General features: G+C 33.7%; 1 protein-coding gene across 1 annotated transcript in view; it reads right to left on the bottom strand.

Moving 5' to 3' along the window:
- Nucleotides 1–23,623, bottom strand: part of LOC129227504 (MFS-type transporter SLC18B1-like) — a 49,375-nt gene that overhangs the window by 24,712 nt on the left and 1,040 nt on the right. Inside the window, exons 2-3 of the mRNA XM_054862080.1 lie at nucleotides 8,367–9,145; nucleotides 2,999–3,094 (exon numbers count right to left, since the gene is read on the bottom strand). Of these exons, the coding sequence (XP_054718055.1) occupies nucleotides 2,999–3,094; nucleotides 8,367–9,128 (858 nt within the window). The 5' untranslated portion in view covers nucleotides 9,129–9,145. The remainder of the gene's footprint in view (nucleotides 1–2,998; nucleotides 3,095–8,366; nucleotides 9,146–23,623) is intronic.

The following is a 23,623-nucleotide window of genomic DNA, read 5'->3' as shown; positions in this document are numbered from 1 at the left end:
GCTAACATTATAGTCATACATTCGGGACAAATTTTTTTGGACCACGGAGGAATGTACCACAATGCAGCTTTTTCAACAATTTAATTTTGTTCTTCAATTTCATTTGTAAGCAAAACTTTCACAGAAATACTAATTTGGAGACAAAAAAGTTTTTACATTTTTCAAAATAGTACGTTAATGGAAATGCAAGTTGAAAAGTGAAAACCTACATTTTTCTTGAAGTAAACAGAAAATATATTTATGTTATGTCCCCAAGAAGAATAGAAGCGGGTCGGATTGAAATGTAAAAAGATAGGAACAAACGTTAAACACACTTTGTCGAATTTTGACTGTACAAGCGATACAAGAATTGATTATTCATCAGCATTCGATTGATTGTTAGTCTGAAGTACTGAAAGATTATGAACGATCTCGATTAAAAACGTTAAGCGAAAATAGTACACTGAATTTCCGTAAATGATCGGATCTAAGTGTCAAAAATTGATGGCTACTTTTAGAACCGAAGCAGCACCGCTAGTGACATACTTGTTACTATTTCAACCACAGGAAGGGAGGGGGGGGGGGGGAGGGAGATTTGCAAGAATAATCTTTGCTCTTGCCAAAAAAAAAAAAGAAAAAAGGTTTTAAAAAAATTCCTTTCCTTTTTTAAATAAAAGTAAAATGTTTGTAATTTTTTCTTAAACCTTTTCAGAAACATAACATATTATACATTTGGAAGCAAAAGTCTTAGTTTTTACTTTTGAAAATGTTCCAAGGAAAAAAGCAATTCAAACTTGAAAAATGCCAAAAATTACTCTTGAAAATTAAAACAAACATCGTTTGAATGAGTTCTTTCATATGGTGCATTTACATTTTTTCTGCACTCAACAGAGGTTATAGGAATAGAAGCGGCAAATCTGCAAAATGAAGAGAAAACACAAATTATTTTTATAAGACTTAAAGCAGCCCCCTCTCCTCCTACCCGACATATAGAATTTTTGTAAATTACGTACGTTTTCACTGAACTTCTAAACAATAAAGGGTGGTTAGTTGCTGAAACAGATTTGTCCTGTCACAAAATTGTTATGAAAGTGCATTGTAATAGTTTGGCCAAGTTTGATCGAACCAGTTCTAATGCTTGCAGTACCTTTAAAAGCAGAATCTGGAATTTTTAAGCAGTTTTTCAGTAATTTTTGGGCTCCCTGAAAATTATGAGGGGGAGCTCTAGCTTCCCAAGCCTTTTTGGTAATCAAGCCCTTCGCTGAAGGCGCAACGTCTTACCTTTCAGATTTCAGAAACTACCCCCTTTTCTATAAATTCAACATTCATTCCGACATCTGATTCACAATGAGACCTAAAAACAGCCGTACAGAGCAGTACAATGCAAAACTGCAATTGTTAGACTACCAAATTTTCTTTCTGTTTTTGTCCTTCAAACTTTTAGAACTGATGTGTGTGTGTGTGCTTTTGTTTCTATATTTTAAAACTTTAAGGATTCCTAATGATTATTTCTGTGCATAGTATATTATTTTATTATTAAAAAGAATTTGTTTCAAATTCACAACTCAGTGACTCCTGTTAAGCTATTTTTATTAATTAAGATTCGCTAAAGTTCATAAGTAATACTATGTATTGAGTTTCTTTAGTTTCTCAAATTTTTACTAAAAGATTACAAAAAGATTTTCAGCTTTTAAATTTGAAGTATTGGTTTTTATTTAGTTTCTTAAAGTTTTTTTGGTTTCTTAGGCCATGGAACCACCTAAGTGGTCTGAACTCTCTCCCCCCCCCCCCCCCCCCCCAACAGATCCCCGCATTGCTGGGTCTGCGGGTACATAGATTCGAGCCTGCGTACAGTAGAATTAAATCTCAATGCCATCTTTACGTCATTTTAACTTAAAACCGAAAAAAAAAAAATAACACTTCAAATATAAGTTTACTATTAAGTTTCTTAGTATAATATCCATCGGGCAAAAATGAATTTATGAAATTTTATATTCTACAGCACAGCTCTAAAAAGAATCCAAAGAGAATGCACTTCGGAATTTATTTCTTATTTGATGAACAAATAAGTGTCAACCTTATTTTGGATTGAGATACGTATGATTAGGCCCGTCATTTCATTTACTCATGGGAGGGGGGGGGGGCAAAGGGAATACACTCGAAAATGTCATTAAAAAACAATAAAATACCTGCAACGAAACTTTTGCATTTGTACAATGTATATATCTCAAAATCCGAAGGGGAGGGGAGGCGGGAGAGGGGTCATTCCCCCCCCCCTCCCTTAATGACAGATGTGTATAAAAATAGTACTTGCAGGGTTTGTAATTTGTTCCATATTTAACTTTTATTCAATTACCCTTTCATGAAAACGAATAGTGCTGGAAATACAACTGAAATAAAGCAATAATCTGCATTTTGAGCCCCCTCTTTGCCCCCTATAACTCCCAAACCCGAAGCTCAAACTCTTGGGACTTTTTGGTACGTTATTTCCTCATGATACTGAACAATTTTGCATAGGTGCACATTCTTTTTTTTTGAATGTCCGGGTTCGGCCCTTTTTCGACCTAATTTGACTGGACTATAAGGTTTTCAGGGCAAAATACTCATTGTCCTTATAAATTTGTCCAATTTTAACAATGACATTTCTTTTACCAATCACTTCAGAGCATTTATGCTTCATATTTTCAAATGTTCTACATTCCACAATGATTTCTAGCATAAAAATGCATTTTGTGTATAAATTTCATAGAGTTATTTCAGAATTTTCTTTTCTGTGCAATGTCTCTGCCGTCTTTATAATTCTGACCACCACTATATCTATACTTTAGTTGTTTTAATTTAAAATGCTGTACCATCTCCCCCCCCCCTACACACACCAAGCATGTGTAATCAGATACGTAGTAAGAGGCAAGTTAAAAAATCAACCACCCCCTCCTTGAACGTTTCTAGATCTATCCTTGGGTGGAGGGGGATACACAGGCAAATAATAATGCTTTACTATAAAGGCACTTAAACTTACTATTTTCCCAAAGACAGGTGATGCCAACATAACAACTAGTGCATAAATACTAAATACAAAACCGGAAACAGCTTCACGCATTCCCTTCTCAGCAGCCTGAAAAAATAATAAAATTTATGGGTTTTACAAACATATTAATTTTGTACAGAAAATACAGTCGAACCTCCATATATCGAACTTCCACATATCAAAATTTTCTATACATCGAAATCCCAGCAAATTTCTATGTTCATTACATAGAAAAATTGTTTCTATATATCGAAAAAATCTCTATATATCGATTTTTTTCTCGAGACATTTGTAGATTTTTTTTTCCTCTTTAGACTGTTTGTCTCATGAAAAATAAAGGTTAGGGGAGAAAATTATGTTCACTAAAGGTTGCTACGAAACTCATAAAGAATCTGGGGTTGAGGGGTGTGTAGATAGGTCGTTGTTTTGTTCTAGAATCATTAAATTTAATTCTCTCAAGTTTATTTCAAATAGCTTAGTTGTAACCAGTAACATTGGAAAATCAGTTTCAAGTCATCCCTTTTGTCTGTTGATAATCGTTCCTACTCGTTTTAGCTGCAGTAAAAATCATTCAGGTTAAGTAGATAAATTTTTTACTTTTCTCTCGATTTGTCAAAACGAAAATCCCTAATGTTGCTGATCAAGTTGAATTGCCGAAGAAAGAAAATGTATAAAGGCGCAAAAATGTAATTTCTATTTTTTTTTTAATTATTAACTTTCATGTAATCCGATGCTCGTATAAATTAGAAATTAAGCTTCATACACGAAAATTAGCTTTAATTTCAATGTTTTAGGAGATTTTTAGGATAAAATAAGATTGTTTCTATATATCGAAATTTCTATACATCGAATTTTTTTCCGGCAATTTGCTATTTCGATATATGGAGGTCCGACTGTAAATTGTTGCAAATAAGGAATATCCTATTACAATAAGCAGTTTAAACATTTCAACATATGACTAACAAAATGAAAGTGTAAAATAAAAGTATAAATAAAAGTAATGAAATGAGCCCTAAAAGCTAAGCATGAGATTTTAACTTTTTTCACTTTGATTTGTACTTTAACTCTTTTTGCTTCATTTTGCTATTCCCATTACCATCAGCAGTTTTCAAATGTTTTCAGAAACACTTTAAACTAAATAAAAAACACCTATTTCATTTTTTAAAATGAACTTTCACGTAATTGTGCATCTGCCATTTTATATATATATATATATATATATATATATATATATATATATATATATATATATATATATATATATAAAATTAAGCAAACAGAATTACAAATATTAAATAAATTATAAATAACAAATGATGATAAAAAGGAAAAATGCAAACAGCAATTAAGTAGGAATAGAAAAAGAGTGAATCCAGAGCTCATCAGCCGTGGAGGATTCATTAATTATGGTCAAAAGACCAAAATTTTAACTATAAACTAGAAGAGAATGCTTAAGCTCCAGTACATGTAATATAGAGTAACAATGGGCCAACGCACCACTTGCTAAGCTAAAAACATCAAACTAGAGCTCAAACCTAAAACTAAAAGCAGGGGGTTTCGCCTCGACTAATTAGGAAAACAAGTTCCGATAATTAGCCTACCACGGGACAGTACCTGCCAATAACAAAATTGTCTTACCTTGAAATCCGCGTAAACTTATCCGGTCCGTTGTTCAGCCTGATAAAAAAGCCTGTCCATTCGTCAACAAAACAATAAAAATATAAAAGACTAATAAAAATATAAAAATATAAAAGATTTGTTGACGAATGGACAGGCTTTTTTATCAGGCTGAACAACGGACCGGATAAGTTTACGCGGATTTCAAGGTAAGACAATTTTGTTATTGGCAGGTACTGTCCCGTGGTAGGCTAATTATCGGAACTTGTTTTCCTAATTAGTCGAGGCGAAACCCCCTGCTTTTAGTTTTAGGTTTGAGCTCTAGTTTAATGTTTTTAGCTTAGCAAGTGGTGCTTTGGCCCATTGTTACTCTATATTACATGTACTGGAGCTTAAGCATTCTCTTCTAGTTTATAGTTAAAATTTTGGTCTTTTGACCATAATTAATGAATCCTCCACGGCTGATGAGCTCTGGATTCACTCTTTTTCTATTCCTACTTAATTGCTGTTTGCATTTTTCCTTTTTATCATCATTTGTTATTTATAATTTGTTTAATATTTGTAATTCTGTTTGCTTAATTTTATATTTACTTGGCTTTTTAGTTTTGCTGCGTTGCGCATCTATGGGCTCTTGGTGTGGTCTTTTCAATATTTTTCACTTTTATTATTATTTTATATATATATATATATATATATATATATATAAAATGGCAGATGCACAATTTTTTATGAATCACTGGGGTGGATGAATTTTTACACGTGGGAAACAGGCGACTCGGTATGTCTATGGATTGGTCCTCTGGATATGTTTTTATCTTTATTTTAATGTTATGTTTACAACTGGAATGGAATTTTATCAGGTTGAACAATGGAATCGGCTTTGTTTACATGGATTTCAAGGTAAGACAATTTTATTATAGGCAGGTACTGTCCCGTGGATGGCTAATTATCGGAACTTGAATTCCTAATTAGTCGAGGCGAAACCCCCTGCTTTTAGTTTTAGGTTTGAGCTCTAGTTTATTGTTTTTAGTTTAGCAAGTGGTGTTTTTGCCCATTGTTACTCTATATTGCATGTACTGGAGCTTAAACATTCTCTTTTAGTTCATAGTTAAAATTTTGGTCTTTTGACCATAATTAATGAATCCTCCACGGCTGATGAGCTCTGGATTCACTCTTTATCTTTTCCTACTTAATTGCTGTTTGCATTTTTCCTTTTTATCATCATTAATTATTTATAATTTGTTTAATATTTGAAATTCTGTTTGCTTATTTTTATATTTACTTGGCTTTTTAGTTTTGCTGCGTTGCGCATCTATGGGCTTTTGGTGTGGTCTTTTCAATATTTTTCACTTTTATTATTATTATTATTATTATTATATATATATATAGATAGATAGAGAGAGAGAGAGAAAGAAAGAAAAGAGTTTGACAAAATAGACAACAGCACCTTTCCAAACATCTTTATTTCATTTGTGAGAACTTGTAAAATGATTCATAATGATGAGAAAACACATAGATTCACCTCACAAGATTTAACAAAAAGCTCAATAAACTAATTTTTGGATGAAGCAAAGCTTTCCCTTTCATATTAAATGTATTTTTACTTGTAGTTTTATCTTGCTACTTAGGTAGTTTCAAATATTTCAACACACTTAAAGATCCAAACGCTTGTGTCAAGATGAGCTAATAGACCTTAACACAGGTATATTATTCATGTGCTTGTTGGGGGGGGGGGGACCTCAAAAGAATATTGCTACAACATTTATAAGAAAATAATTTTGTTTAATTGTCCCCCCATTATGGAGACAAATATCTTGTTCATTTACCTTTTTGATGCTTTGCAATCTTTTAGTCAAAATAAAGTGCTTTCTTAACATTACGAGATATGACATTCAGCATATCAGAAAGATTTTCTTTTCATAGAGCAATGATAATAATATTGCCCTTTTATTTTGAATATATTTCCTAGAAGATTATTTTTGACTAGGAGCTTGGAGCGAGTACAGTATTTTTCCTCAAAATTCTATAGCTGGCTATTCAAACAAAGGATTTTTACAGGAATTAGGATCATTTGTACGAGTGCAAGTGAATTGTTACAAGAGGCAACAAAGAAATTTTAATCTTAATTTCCTAAGATCAAAATGCACTGTACAAATATTGTGCATTACCAGACTCCAAAGAAATAAAGTAGCTGAACATATTTAGTCTTCTTTGGAGGAAGGGAAGTCCCAATATTCAATGAATTAGTCCACTGCACTGTAAAATGGCAAAACTTGGCAGAATAAAAATAATATTTAATGCTAGATTATTCATTTAGCAATGGTCAGTTTAAATCACTTGACCAGCTTTCATTTAAAAAGCAGATTTTATTAATGCTAAAAAAAGGTAGTTTCAAACCAATTTACATTCAATTAGCACTAACATTGAAATAAAAAAGAAAATATTTCTGAGAAAAGTATTGTTCCTTGTTCAGCTTCAACTACAGTCTGACCACTGATGAGATAGAAAGGCCAAAATTCAGTTTACAGGCAGAAACGGATGCATCTTTTTGCAATGATACTCGTTTCCATTATAAACCCGTGTTTGCTTTTGAATTAAATCGAGTCAGATTGAAATGAACTAAACTTGCACATCAAATTTTTCCTTTCCCCCTTCATTCAGACAGAATCATCTCAACTGGCTGCTTGCCAATTCCATCAGAAATGTGGCAAAACAGTACTGCCATGAGCAGGTAAAAAACAATACCTGAAGAAATGAGTTTTCGAGATGCTTGAAGAAATGCCTTTTGGATCCAATGAAAACCATTGGGAAATGCAGAAATTATATTATTTTCACCCTTTTTCAGTGGAAACTAAGTAATAAAGCTTGTACAATAAAGCTAACGTACTATCGATAAAAAAGATGCAAAGAAGGAAAATTTTGTAGTTACTGCTCTTCACCTGCTCATGGCAGAGTACAGCACTGCATTTAGGAAGTTGAAAAGCATCAGTTAATCATGATATATCACAGAAATACACATACTCAGTGCCATATTTACGTATGGGCTTACTGGGCTATAGCCCAGGGCGGCATAATGAAGGGGGCGGCACTTTTTCCCATACCTTTTTTTTAAACCAAAAAAAATTTTTTTTTTAGTCATAAGGCCATAAGAGTGTCCTTTCATGGGTTCTTTCATAGGATGACCAACCAATTTTATATTTACATACTAACTGCCTGTTTCGCATCTCAAATCAATTTTAAATTGTAATTTACTAACTATAACAGAACATTATTACATTACATTTAGCAATATCTAAAACTTCAGAAACTTCTGTTATTTTTAAAGTTTGACACTCCTATGAATAAAATCTTAGGGAATAAAAAAAATAATTAATTAAATAAAAATATCATCAATTAAAAAAAGTAAATGAAGTACTATAATGAAATGCTTCAAGACGATAATTATTATTACTTAGAATTAGCTATTATAATTTTTTTAGTTTAATGTTGATCATTATTATTGTATTTCAAATTTGATTTTGACTAGATTTCATTTTTAAAAAAAATAATTCAAATAAAAAAAACCTTATTCAAATTTTTAAAAAATCAGATTTAAGTATAAAAAAGAAATCGTGATTCCCCCCCCCCTCCCCAACTCTGTAAATTAATACAACTAGAGGGTGGCCAGTTTCAAAAGCCTGGGGCAGCTTCACATCCAAATACACCTCTGCACATACTTAAGTTCAAAAAATAACCCACTTACCTCACGGGGGAAAAAGGGGGCAATGATGGACATGCTGAGAAATGCTGTGAAGTCAACCAAACACAGACAAAAGGCAATCAACTTCTGTTCTGTTGTGAATTTTGCTTTCTTTGGCATCAATTCTGAACCATCTGAGATTCTAGGTGTGGGAAGAGAGGGGGCTTGGCCACTCATCGAAGGAGACCGGACAACTTTCTCGCCCGGTCGAACCCTTGGCACACCCATCAGCTTGCCTTTGCTAGTTTGCACGAGAGATATACGCCGCTGAAGCTCCGATGGCCCCTGAAGGAAGTCCTCAGAGACACTCCTGGTGATGTTACAGTTGTGCCTTTGAAGTGACTCAATAATGTCTTCGTTACAGTCACAACTTTTGGAGTAAGTGTGTTCATTACTATCACCTTCATCTTCCATAGAGAGGGATACATGGAAGCTTTTGGTACCATTAGGCACTGCCAACGGCCTCACAAATATTCTACTATCACAAATTTGATTTAAGTTGCCATTAATTTTGAAAGGAGTATCTGGAATAAATTTTGCTAATTTTGTTCGTGGTGATTCAGATGATTCATTTGATTCTCTTAGATAAATAGGTAGCGCAGAGTGTGGTACATTTTCATCACACTCATCAGAATCTAATAATGTTTGCCTGATTGTATCTTCTGAAAACTGGCTGTTGCCAAAATAATTTTCTAACAGTTTATTAGGTTCATCAGTTTCATCGGTTTGAAAAGCTTCATTTGTGATGCCTTGATTATTTTCCATTTTGCTTTAGTAAAATCCTAGGGAGAAAAAAAAAGAAAGAAATTAAGAGAAATTCATTCAAGCAATTTAAAAAAAAAAAAAACAATACAGTGAAATGATATAAAAAACTTATCACAGGCTCAATTTATATTTTTAAAGAAAGCTATGCATGTAATGTTTGTGCAGAAATAAAAAGCTTTAGATACGTGAAATGCAGTCTTAAAATGATTCAAATCCTCTTTATAACAATTAAAATTTGTAACGAGTGATGATTAAAACCTGTTTCATCACTCTTCCTAATTACACTCTATAACAAAAAAATCGACGCACCAAGAAGCAATCATCCGATTAGCGCTTTGAAATTTTGTATGCATGAATGTTTTGCCAGATATGCGCATGATTAATATTTGGTGTCCAATGAATGAATAGTTTGATCTCCAACGCATCGAAACTGCGCATCCAGCAGATGTATTTAAAAAGCAGTTCTTCAACAGTTGTTAAAACTTTCGGTTTGATTGAGATTCAAATTACCTTTCAACAACTTAAAAATGCCTCGCCGCATGGTTCGTGCTCATTAGGAGCAACTGTTAGAGTTTGAAAGAGGACGTATCATTGGATTGAAAGAAGCTGGTTGGTCAAATCAGAGAATCGCTCGTCATTTGAGTCGAAGCGATGCGGCAATTCGAAGATGCTGGCAAGGATGGGTGGAAAATGGAGGAGTTCAGCGTCAGGATAGTAGGGGTTGACCTAGGGTCACAACATATTGTGATGACAGAGTGATTGTCTGATCAGCTGTCACAGCTCTTTCTTCATCTCTATGAACCATCAGACGTTCAACCCAAACACCAATGTCCATCATGGCCATTTACAGACAGTTGGGACAACGAAATCTACGCTCGCGCCGACCGTCATGCCACCTGCCACTGATGCCTACACACTGCCAAGTCAGATTACAGTGATGCATGGCTCGATCAGGTTGGAATGGAGCCGACTGGGGACATATAGTCTTGAGCGACGAATCCCGCTTCCAACTGTGTCATGACGATCATCAAAGATGTGTTTAGAGGCACCCAGCGCAGAGGGGGGGGGGGGGGATCCTGGTTTCACTTTTGCACGCCACACTGGTCCTCAACAAGGCATTATAGTCTGGGGTGCCATTTCCTTTGATAACTGGACCCCTTTGGTTGCAATGAGAGGTACACTTACTGCATAGTGGTACGTCGACGACATCCTGAGACCTGTTTTGCTGCTGTTCCTTTTGCAGTACCCTTGGCTGGTTTTCAGCAGGACAATGCCAGATAACATACGGCATGTGTTGCTATGAACTGTCTGCAAGCTTGTCAAACCCTTCCGTTGCCTGCCAGATCGCCAGATCTCTCTCCCATCGAGCATGCCTGGGGTATGATGGGATGGCGATTGCATCTGGCAAGGAATGTTGATGACATCGTCCGACAATTGGAGTGAATTTGGCCAGAAATACCACAGGACACCCACCGGGAGCTTTATCGGTGTTTGCCACACCGTGCTTCAGCTTGTATCCAGGCTAGAGGCGGGTCAATATCTTATTGAACTTGTTACTGTAACTCTGACATAAATTATTCAATTGTTCCAAGAATTTAATCATTTACTATTCTGTGCATTGTCTTCCTACCCACCAATTCACGTCTCAATCGGACACTCCTTCTTGGTGCGTCAATTTTTTTGTTATAGAGTGTATTTACAGCAGTTGTTTTGATCAATCAACGATTTCTAGAGCTGAATCTACTACAATTAGCTCATGGATATTTGTTGGCCTGAGTTATGGAATCATTCGGTCATATTTCAGAAATAAATGTGAATGAGTTCAGTGACAAAAGAGAATATTTTTTACCGCCACATGTTGAATACAGCTAATGCCATAAGGGGAAAGATACTTTGTTTCATAAAATTGATTTTATACCTGCATTACAATAGATGATAAAATAAAACTATTGCAATATAAAAAGACTAATTTAGTTCACATAAAAAGAAAATTACAAATTTTCAGTCTTGACTGTTTAACTCATGTATAATATCCAAAAAATAAATAAATAAATTCCCCAATTTTTTTCTCTCAGTGAGATGAGAAATGTTCTAAAATTCATGTCACTTTGACTTTAAGATAATAGGTTGCAAAAATTTGAGATCTACTGACTGCCATGTGTAACTTCTGGGATAAGGTGGAAAGTGAAACATATATTGAACACTATTCCTAATAGTGGACGCCGTTAATTGAATCAACCGCTTTAATGAATCAAATTGTCAAAAACAGAACAAAATCCAGCTTTATTGACTTAGCCGCTTTATAGAATCAAAACTGTTTAGAACACTATTCCTAATACAGTGGATGCCGGTTAATTGAATCAACCACTTTAATGAATTAAATTGTCAAAAACAGAACAAAATGCAGCTTTATTGACTTAGTCGCTTTATGGAATCAAAACTGTTTAGAACAAACGTGATTCATAAGCGGCGGCCACTGTACGAGAAAGCTCAACAATAAGGAACAAGTTGAAAATCACACTATATGAAATTCAATTACATCATAATTACATTCCAAACCACAATGACATCGATTCATTTTTCAAGAAATAGAAAAAAAAGAATTGTAATATATTATTTTTTTCACCAAAAGAATCCAATACTTTTCATTCCATTTCGACTCAAACCATAGTCACTTTCTTTAAGATTGAAATTCATCATCAAACAGAAAATTTTGCACTAATGTTCATTAATCTTAAGGACAAAAGTTTTGGTTTTTGCGCTTCCTTATCTTGCAAGAAAGTATACAAGTAAATAAGTAATTTTACTAAACAAAACTGTGGCACATTTTACACTAAAGATTTCTAAATATGCACCATACAAAAGTATCAACCTTTTAAACCATGAAACTTAATCTACCCTCAGTACAAAAATGGAATGATTATAACAGTTCAAACAAGGAAGGAAAAAAACTTAGTTATTAGTCAAAACAATAAAAAATAAATGTAAGAAAATATAAAATAAGGATAATAATTTAAAAAAACAAAGCAACAACTTAATTATCAAAAGTAAATACAAATACAAAAGTGACAACCAGCAACAGGCTCTGGGCCCAGCTAGACTGGTCCTAGTCAATTTACAATCCCCAATGAAGATCAATGGCCCTCTTAAAACTATCTGCTCCCTTGCTTATTACCATCTCTTCCGATAAACTGTTCCAAGGTTCCACTACCCTGCTAAAATAATAATTTTTCCTAACATCCATGTTAGCCTGAGATTGAAATAGCTTAAAACAATGACCCCTTGTCCTGTTTTCAGTGCTAAACTTCAGCCCCGTAACATCTTTCATTTTAATAAATTTAAACAACTGAATCATGTCCCCTCGGTCTCTTCTTTGCTCAAGACTGTACATTTTTAGCCTTCTAAGCCTGAATAAATAAGGTAAACACACCAGTAGTGGCAAGTGCTTCAATAGTGGCCACTTAAAGGTCTATATTTGAAAAAATAGGATTCCAGGTCTCCCGATGGATTCAAAAGTACATCAAACGTGCAGGAGGTATTACCGCCTGCCGGTTTGAAGCCATTGAGAAACCTGGAATCCTATTTTTTCAAATATAAACCTTGAAGTGGCCACCACATAAGCACTGGCCACTACTGATGTTTTACCTTATCAGTTAAAAAAAAGGTTTTTTTTTTTTTTTCAAAGAACTGTGATTAAAATGAAGCAGGCAAAAAATAGCAGTACATTGTGCAAAAGTGTTGAAAAATAATATTATTTACATACACTAATTTTAACAAAAAAAAAAAAAACAAACAAACATGACATGCACAAATACAATAAACTATCATATATTATGAATTTAAAAAATATTTTTTGCAATTGAATTTATCATCAAAACTGTATGCAATACCTTTAGGCATGACTTATAACTGTAAAAAAACACCATTCATATAGTCTACCTACATAAATGAAAATACAAATACAAAAGTGATGACCAGCAACAGGCTCTGGGCACAGCTAGGCTGGTCCTAGTCAATTTACAATCCCCAGTGAAGATCAATGGCTCTCTTAAAACTATCCACTCCCTTGCTCATTACCACCTCTTCCGGTAAGCTGTTCCAAGGTTCCACTACCCTGCTAAAATAATAATTTTTCCTAGTATCCATGTTAGTCTGATTATTAAAATAGCTTAAAACAATGATCCCCCTTGTCCTGTTAAATGAAAATAATTTACCAAAATTGACTCTTTTCACAATGTAAATTTTCATACATTTTTAAAAATTATTTATATTCTTTTTCTTTGCATTTTGAGATGATAACCAATTATATCTATATGTGAATAAATTTAAAATAAAAGATTCAAGCAAGGGCTATGAATTACACACAACTAAGTACAAACACTTTCAATATGGTTATCCAAATATCCTCAATATGGCTATCAAAAATCAATTTCAAAAAGGGAATAATGTTTCAAAAACTAAATATTTGATTGATCAAAGAAAAAAGGACTACAAAAAAATTTCTTACCAAAGGAAATCTAAAAATAATTCAAATATTGTGAATCAGAAATTTAAAATGACATCAAAATTTTTATAAAAAGCAATTTTTCGCATTAAAAGCACTTCTGATTAATTCAAAATTAAAAATGAGTCGTCATACGGAAGAGACATGCAAAATAAAAAGAAAAATGCGTGCAATATTCTCAGATAAAAGAGCTTAGGTAACAAATACATTTCCAGCGTACAGAAAGCAGATAAAACTGCTTTGTGTGATAAGCTATTTCGATGCTGATACTTGAGTGAACTTAACTATCTTGTTCAGAAAGAGAAGCATGAGATAAAAGTCTAGAGCTTAGGTAAATAATGGACGTAATAATTTGTAGGACATAAAAGGATGCCGAGGAAATAATCTGAATCATCGATGGTACAGAGTTGAAAGCATTATTTGCTATGGGATACAGAACAACAAAGAACAAAATAAATAAACATGAATATTAACAAAAAGTTTGAAGATCGATTTTTGTAACATAAAATATTCAAACTTTTCTCTATGGAAATAAAATCAGAAAAAAGTAAAGTGATCTAAGCCCATAGTAGGCTGGTGCATCAAAAAAGTGGGAGCTCAATGAAGATGTGAGTACAGATGAAGATTTTTACATCAATACTGAATAAATGATTTTTTTTTTTTAAATTGAACCCCCTTGCTCCCATACCTTAAAAAAACATGTTTGTAAGTGCATCACCCACACCACTATATTCATCATCTAAAGGGGTCTTCCGAGTAGAGAAGAACCCAAGATAGGATTTTCAACTTTGCATAAAATGTCTTGTGGGACTTGATTGGGAACTTATACAAATAGATTTCTGTTTAGTGGGATTTCAGAAAATATTGCAGGAACCGTATAATCTGTCATTCTAGTATGAACCCTGGTCTAGGACATATGGCTCAACGGCAACAATAATGGCACAACTCAAAAAAAAAAAAAAAAACTTTGGAGAAAATCAAGATTTTATGCTGTACTACTATTAACTGTTCTTCAACACTACATTTTGACCTAGTCTATCCTACTGTTGTGAGTATTTGATCACAGTATCTAGCTCAGTTATTAAAAGTTGCTTGATAGGGCATAAAACTAAGCTCTGCTGGTTATCAGGGGAATCAGGGGAGTAGTAAAATCAACATCAACAGATGCTATGCAGACGATAATTGAAAATAAACCTGTCATTAATTTTTTTCAACATGGAGTCATACTACTTTGGGAGAAATTTTTACAAACACCTGGTGATCTCTCTCTTCGGAACAAACTACCCTTTAATACAAGGAGAAGTTTGAAGACGCAGCATGTGTTTGTTCAGGGGGGCTCCATAACTTAAGGAACCAGGGGCGGATCCAGACAATATTCTCTGAGGGGGCCATTTGGAAAAATACAATGCTTTGGAAAATTTTTGAATTTTACAAATATTAATATAGCCCACCTTTAACTAGAGCATTTTTTAGAGAATTTTTCACTAGGCGACGCAAGTGTAACATAAGGGCTGTAACCTTCCCAATAATTTTCCTCTTTTTTTAATAAACGCGTTCATATATCGTGGCCTCAAAGTGGTATTCCTGTAATTAGTACTGTGTTCTGAGGCGACTGTATAGGACTTTTGATTTAAGAGGAAGCCGATATGAACCAACCGTAAGTATAATATTACCAACTCCGAAGTAAAGGGGTCCGAGGGTTTCTCCCCCGGGAAATTTTTGAATTTGAAGTCAAAAACATATTTTAGACGATCTTTGGTAATGTTAGGGGAGAAAAGGTCCGGTGGCGCTCCCCTGTCTATTTTTCGAAATAGTAGCTCTAAGAATGCAGTTTTAGACGATCTTTGAGGATGTCAGAGGGAGGAGATATTTGAGGGCCCATCTAAGGAAATTTTTCTGATTTGTAATCTTTTTTTTTTTTTTTTTTTGCCATTGTAGAGCCAAAAACACAGTTTAATACGATCTTTTCGTAATGATACGTTGAGGAAAAATTCGAGTTCCACACCAAGAAATTTTTCTAATTTGCTGTCTTAAAGATGCATTCTAATTATCTTTGGTAATGGTAGGGGAAAAGTGGTTTGGAGCACTTTCTTCGAAATTGCAGCTCTAAAAATGCTGTTTTAGACGATTTTTGGTGATGTTAAGGGGAGGAGAGATTAAAAGGCCCATCCCAGGAAATTTTAGTAATTTACAGACTTAAAAAGGATTCTAGACTATCTTTGGTTTGGTTAGGGGTTGAAGAGATTCTGAGGGGCAATTCCATGTTAAGGTCAACCAGATGATCAAATTTTCAAAATTAAAATTTCTAAACAAATGAGGTGTCATTTTAAAGGTAAAGAGTTGTATATTTTGGAATGCCTGTCTAAAATTTGATCACTTCAGTTATGAATAAGTTACAGGAGGTTAAATTAAGGTCAACATCTTGAGTATTTTCAAACCATACTTGGTGACTCTCGAAGAAATTCTGTTTTTTTTCCAAAAAATACATACTAATATTATGAATTGAGATGAATAATCATTTAAAGATTTAGTGAATTTACTGTATAGGACCCCTTTTAAGAAAAGGTGTGTTGAATGAACGTAATACAGTTGATTAAAATCAATTTTGGCAAATTTGCCAAAACTATAAGTGGGAAAAAAAATGGAAACACTAAATGACTGCGTCTGTGTAAAGTTGGCTAAGGAAGAACCATTATCAACATTCAACCCATATAAATATTGATGGTTTTCTTTCAGGTAAGTTTCACAAATAGCTAATCATCAGCTTTTGTAGCTGAACTATCAATTCATACTAAATCATCATAGTTGTCTTGTTGTATTTCACTAATACAAATGTTTCATCAGAGTTGCTTTTGATTTTCAAATCCTCACTGTTACGGGGGAACCACTTACCCCATAGTATGGGGACCTCTTATAGCGAAATTTTACCGGGTAAATGGGGCTCCTCCTCTAAAAGTTTTTAATAGTATTTTACTCAAAAATTCTGATAGCAATATGCACTTTAAATTAAAATGTACATGAATGTTTAATGATCATAAAAAAATAAATGCTTACCGGAAAGCACTTTTTGAAGGTCCGACACCGAAAATTTACGTCGGACACCAAGCTAAAAATATTTTTTAAATAATTTTATTCCTTATAATTTCATTTGAAAACTGTGAAATAAGCTTCAATCATAAGTATACTTTAGAATTATACTGTTTTTAAAATAAAAATGTAAGCCAATTCACAGACTTTTAATAATATTTGAGGTTCATTCCCGAAATTTTTCAAAATTGAACTCTTTAAATTGAAAAGTAGGCAATCCATGATTCATGAGTAACTTTAGAAGACCAGCAATTTTTCGAAATTGAAGCTCCAAAAACGTAATTCTTGAAGACTTTCCAATGATGTTAGGGAGGGAGGAGTTCCCGGGGAAACATTTAGAAACTCAAAGCGCTTAAAACAAAATTTAGGCCGATCTTGAATGATGTTGGAGTAAACGAGAGGTGGATGACCCTCCTCCGGAAACTTTTACAAGTTATTTTTTAAAATGTGGTTTGTAGACGATCTTTCGTAATATTAACAAGAGGATGGGGAGTGGTTTGGAGGGTCCCATATTAAAAAGGGAATGAAGAATAATTAAAGCGAGGTTAAAACTTAAATCTAACTTAATGCGCAATCATTAAATGTAGAACTTTTTATCGGACACTCACTAACACCATATCTCTTTTCTTTCCCCCATGGGGGAAGTAAACACATCTAACAAGACGAGTCCATTATGCTAAATGAACCCAAATATTTGGTATACACTTGATGTTTTTGAAATTTTCATGGGGTGGCCAAGCCTTCACACGAATTTAGACTTCACACGAATTACAATGAAGTTTTTTTTTCAATTTAAGCTAGGAAAGAGGGTTTAAAAAACTACACTTGAAACTTCCTCAGTGTGGTTTTTGTGGCTCAACAGCGTTGTTTTTATATTCTTGTTAGACTTCAAGGAATAATAAGGATTTTTTTTATATTTAGCTCTAAAAAAAGGTTTTTGACTATTTTTGAAACTTTTTCAGGGTGGCCAGCCCTCCCTCCTCCCTCATTTTTTTCCTTATTGTTAGACTTTGTATTATAAGGGAAAATTTTTGCTCAAAAAAGGGGGATTTTAACTATTCTTGAAATTTTCTCGGAGGGGGCCATGGCCCCCTCCCTGGATCCGCCCATGTAAGGAACTCTTTGAATCAAACTTTAATCTCAAGCCTCTAGTTTTGTCCATAGACCCATCCGTGAAAAACACTATCATACACGCTTTGGACTGACCCAAGAGGCGTTCCAAAGGGAATCTGGTGTATCTATCATTAGAGCATAATTTAGTGAAACAGTTAACACTTGCAGGGTTTGCCAAGGGCGCCCATATAGGGGGGCAAGGGGGCTCAAGCTCCCCCCCCCCTTAGAAACTAGAACTTCCTTGCTTTTAGTACTTTTTTCTTTGCAAAAATGTAAAAACATTTCTTCTCCAGCCATTAATGAATAAGTTATTAAAAATATCAAATTTTAATGACTCTAATCTGTCCTGAAATTGGTTTTCGTGGGGAAAATATCCTGCTGCGCTATGGTTAAAATATCTGAGCCCCCCTTACCAGGGCCGGATTTAGGGGGAGGGCAGGTGGGGCTACTGCCTCGGGGCCTCCACAACAAAGGGGCCCCCACAATAAAATTTTTACAAAATATTCTAAATTTCACGGGTCGAAAATATCGGATATATACATATATATCAAAATATTTGGATATATATCAAAGAAACGGATATTTTCGAAAATATGATGATCTTTTCAAACCCTGATTAGGGGCCTCCACTCCTTCGTTGCCCCGGGGCCTCCACACTTCCAAATACGGCCCTGCCCCTTACGATTTTGCGTATGGGCGCCTATGGGGTTCGCCGATATATATCAGTCGATATATATCATGGTAATATATCCGATATTTATTTTGAAAATATCATGATATTTTGATATTTATTTTTTTAACTATGGTATTTTTAATAAAAATTATATCAATCATAGCAATATCGTTCATTCAATATAAAAATAACCAAAAAGTTACATACTATATTTTTATAATTTATTAATACGTCATTAATATAACAAAGTAATGTAACATGCCTTTTTTATTTTATATTCATAAAATCATTAGTAATGTAACAATTTTAATTCATGTTAAAAGTGCTTAGTTAAGTATTAAACATTTGTCAAAAAAAAAAATAAATATATAAATAAATAAATAAAATAAAATAATGACTTAATGCATATTTTTTACTTCCAAATCATATAAATGTGTAAAAGTAACTAACGGAAGAGAAATGAGTAAAACAGCTATTGCAAAATTGACTCTATTAAAATTAATAAAAATGTAAAACAAAATATTAGACATAAATAATGAAAGAAATCGCAGTTTTAAGTTCACAATACATATTGTGACAATAATATAAGAAAATAAAGAGTGATTTGAGGATGCATTTACTATTTTGAAGACTTTAGTTTCCGCTGATTGAAAATATCGGATAAATCAAAATATCCAATATATATCAAAATATCGGATATTTTCAAAAATATCATAATATTTTCCACCCTGACACCTTGTATCCTAAATATGATTGGGTGCACATCTATACAGATGGATCCCTCCTGAGGGATGCCGGTACCACTGGAGAAGGAGTTAACACGCACGACTACCTGTTCTCATTTCATGCCTCCACAAGAAAAAGCACAATAGCTTTCGATCGCAAAGTTGCTGTTATTCATCTAGCCCTATCAGAAGTCTACTGCCACTTGAACTTGTTTTTCTCAAAAGTGGGGATCTTTTGTTATTCTAAAGTTGCAATCTTTGCTGTGGACTCAAACACTATCCCTATCAGGGGAGGGTCATAAGAAGGGGGGGGGGGGTGCTCAGGACTTCCCCCCTAAACCTTTGACAATGTTATCCGTCCACATTGTGTTCAAATAGTTTAAGAATTAAATGTAAACAATTGCAGGAATGTTTTCAATTGAATTATTTTTTAAAGTAAATATTTGAAATGCTGCTTCCTTTCATTGATTATGAAATTAATTTATACAAATACAAAAGTGACGACCAGCAACTGGCTCTGGGCCCAGCTAGACTGGTCCTAGTCAATTTACAATCCCCAGTGAAGATCAATGGCTCTCTTAAAACTGTCTACTCCTTTGCTCATTACCACCTCTTCCGGTAAGCTGTTCCAAGGTTCCACTACCCTGCTAAAATAATAATTTTTCCTAATATCCATGTTAGCCTGAGATTTAAATAGCTTAAAACAATGACCCCTTGTCCTGTTTTCAGTGCTAAACTTTAGCCCCGTAACATCTTTCGTTTTAATAAACTTAAACAGCTGAATCATGTCCCCTCGGTCTCTTCTTTGCTCAAGACTGTACATTTTTAGCCTTCTAAGCCTGGAATCATAATCTAAGTGGGAAAGTCCACTTATTAGCCTTGTAGCCCGCCTTTGAACCCTTTCGAATACATTAATGTCTTTCTTAAGATAAGGAGACTAAAACTGAACAGCATACTCCAAATGGGGTCTTACCAAACTTCTATATAAGGGCAGAAGAACTTCTTTAGATTTATTTGAAATAGATCTATTGATAAACCCAAGCATCTTATTGGCTTTGTTGCTAGCAATGCTGCACTGCTGGCTAAACTTTAAATCCTGACTTATAAGGACCCCCAGATCAGTAACTTTGTCTGCCTGACTAATGACTGAACCTTGCAAATAATAACTTGTACACATATTTCCATGCCCTAAATGTAGCACTTAACATTTCCCAACATTAACAGCCATACCCCATTTATCAGCCCACTCCGTAATATGATCTAGATCCTCTTGCAGCTGATTTGCTTGTTCTTCATTTTCTAGTCCCCATAACTTTGACATCATCAGCAAAACAATTCATGTTCCCAGAAATATTTTTGTGAATATCGTTCATAAAGACAATGAACAAAACAGGCCCTAACACTGATCCTTGAGGAACCCCGCTTAAGACCTCACTCCAATTAGAATAATTTCCCCTTACAACTACTCTTTGTTTCCTTCCGGTCAGCCAATTTTTTACCCAAATGAAAGTTTTCCCTCCTATTCCTATATCAGGTAATTTGCTAAGTAGAGCAACATGCGGTACCTTATCGAAAGCTTTTTGAAAATCAATGTAAACAACATCTACAGGCTTCTTATTGTCCAAAGCCATGGTAACTTTGTCATAGAAATGTAATAAATTAGTTGCACAAGATTTACCTTTCCTGAAACCGTACTGAAAACTAGTCAATAGATTATTTCTAACATTTATACCCTATTACGTTATTCCCATCAGATTTGGTGCTTTTTATTGACAGTGAAGCAGTTTCTGAAATTTTTCTTATGCAAAATCATACATTCTTCAGCATGGGTTCCCTGGTTGAGACCAGTAGCAAATTTTAAGCCCCCCCCCCCCCACCCCCTCTAAAAAAGTATAATTAATTTAACTATTTCATTTACAAACATTTTAACTGACTTCCTTTAACATGGAATTTTTTTTTACAGGTATTTAAAAAAGTACAGAAAACACACAGCATAATTTGAAGAAAAGCATTTTTGTTTGAGAAGTAAGTAATACAGATGTCACTGCAAAATACATTTAAGTCTGGTTTTGAATATGGCGATTCATCCATTAATTCTTCTTTAATGGAATCAATAATTAACATATAAAAAAAATGAGTAGAATTGCCGGGAAGTCATTTCGATCCAGGAAGCGAAATACAGTAGAAGACCTATATAACGCAATTCTCTATAAACCGCACAACTTTTCAGAAGTAAAAAATAAGTTTTGTAGTTTAAAAAATCCCTCTGTTTTGCTCTGAAAACATAAAAAGGGCTAGGCAAATTAAATCTTGAAAGTTTTTCATCTTTCCATCTTAATTCAAAGGTTTTTAATTGAAAATTAGTACTCATAGTAAACAGAAAATACCAGATGGCTCTTGAAAATGCAGCTGTTATGCAAACCATGAAGCTAGCACAAGTGCAAGATAATGCACTTTCTTTTGATTGTGGAACATATTTATTTGTGAATAACTAATTGTAATATTGGTGCTTTAATGTCCATTGCAGATAAAACTCATTCTGAATTGCTAATACATAGATATATTCTGAATATTAGTTTAAAAATTTACGAAATGATCTATATAACGCAATAACCTGTATAACGCAAAAGCTCTGGTCCCAAGGTGTGTGTTATAATGGTCTTCTACTGTAATAGATTTCTTTATCAGTTTATAAAAATGTAAAATGAAAGAAAGCACATGGTAGCTTCTTTGAAAAACCATGATATTAATGGAAATGGCATGTAGTATCAAAATGTCACCTCAACTGTATAATGGTTTTAAGAACAAATCAGTAACTGCTTTGAAATTCACACAGAAATAGTTTCTGAATTCTTCAATAAAACTTGCGTATTATGAAGCTATGGTTTTCTTAATTACATATTATACTTCATAATTAAAATATAAATTAAATTATAAAAACTCAAATTTGGTACAGATTTATTTAATAACCTTGCCATTGTGTTATAATCATTATGACAATGTTCCTAATTACAACCATTCATTTTATAGATTCTCGGTGGAGGGGGGGGGGGGGGGGTAGTTCTGAGGGGTCAACTCTTCCACTCACTGGGCACCTGCAAAGATGAATCAGATTGCATTTCAATAAAATGTATGAATTTTTAATATTCTTATAATGATCTAGCTGAAAGTCTTACATTGAAAATAGTTTTTAATCCACAATTCATTTTGATATTTTCTCTGCTGTTTGTTTGGAAACTACCAATTTAAAGTTCCACTTAAATCACTTAATTATTCAGTAGATTTTTAAATAAATTTCATTTACTACACAGTCACTTCCTCTTTTAAAGCTTTTTATTATCAATCAGCTATTTGAACATATACAAAATTTCCAAAGTTCTATCATTCTCTTCTCTTGAAAGTATATAAGTTCTTTAATGAGCGTGAGACATTTTCTTGTTTTCCCCAAAGAAAAGTATTAATTTTACTAATTTTTGTAAAAATCACTTAAAATATGCACTTTTAGCCAGCCAAAGGGTCAAACTTGGGTTCTGGATAAAAAAAAAGGCATGCACCTTGTTCGTTAGCTCGAAAATTCGGGCTTGTATCTCTGTTCCAGACAACCATCTGAGTTCTGTATGTCAAAGAAGATATGCGATTATACCCGGCGTTCTTGCACAGCAATTTGAATAAACAATCATTTAGTTGCAGAGATTTTGTAAAGATAATGATTTTGACATCAACAGCAGTCTTAAAACTGAAGAATAAGTTTTCTTTACAGAATGTGCCTGGGTAAATTCTTTAGTTGCAACTAGAACAAATTTTGAATTTACGTAAAACACCGATTTAACGATTGTCAAGGGACTGAAAAAAGTTATCGTTAAATCAAGGATATCATTAAATCGAGGAACATAGATATTCAATGCAGTCAAACTCGGACCTGTGAAATGTATCATTAAATTGAGGAAATCATTAAATCAGGTATTGTTTAATCAAAGTTATACTGTACTTTAATAGATACAATCCTAGTAATTATGCCACTCATGGTCATTGTTCCATCACTAGATATCATTGCAGTAATGCTGTGGAATTTTATAGGCTTCAAAGAAAATCGAGAAGAAAATATTTCCTATTCAATATCATGTCTTGGCATTGATTTTCATGACAGAGGGTGCTCCAATAATGTTTTGTATAGTTAACAATGACAATTAAGAGAATCCTCTTACATTGGTACATTAATCCACTTATAATAAAGATTGCAAGATTTTGGATGAAAAATTAATTTTTTTTTTTTTTTTTTTTATGTTGGCTACTGTATTGAGACCCTAATCAGCAATAAGTTGTGAATGGAATCAAAGGTTAGTTAATATTCTTCCTCTTTGTTTTTAATCTGAAGGGTCAAGAGATCTGTAGG

The sequence above is a fragment of the Uloborus diversus genome, chromosome 8 (assembly GCF_026930045.1).
Source record: "Uloborus diversus isolate 005 chromosome 8, Udiv.v.3.1, whole genome shotgun sequence".
NCBI lineage: Eukaryota > Metazoa > Arthropoda > Arachnida > Araneae > Uloboridae > Uloborus > Uloborus diversus.
This window is presented reverse-complemented; position numbering and strand designations above follow the sequence as displayed.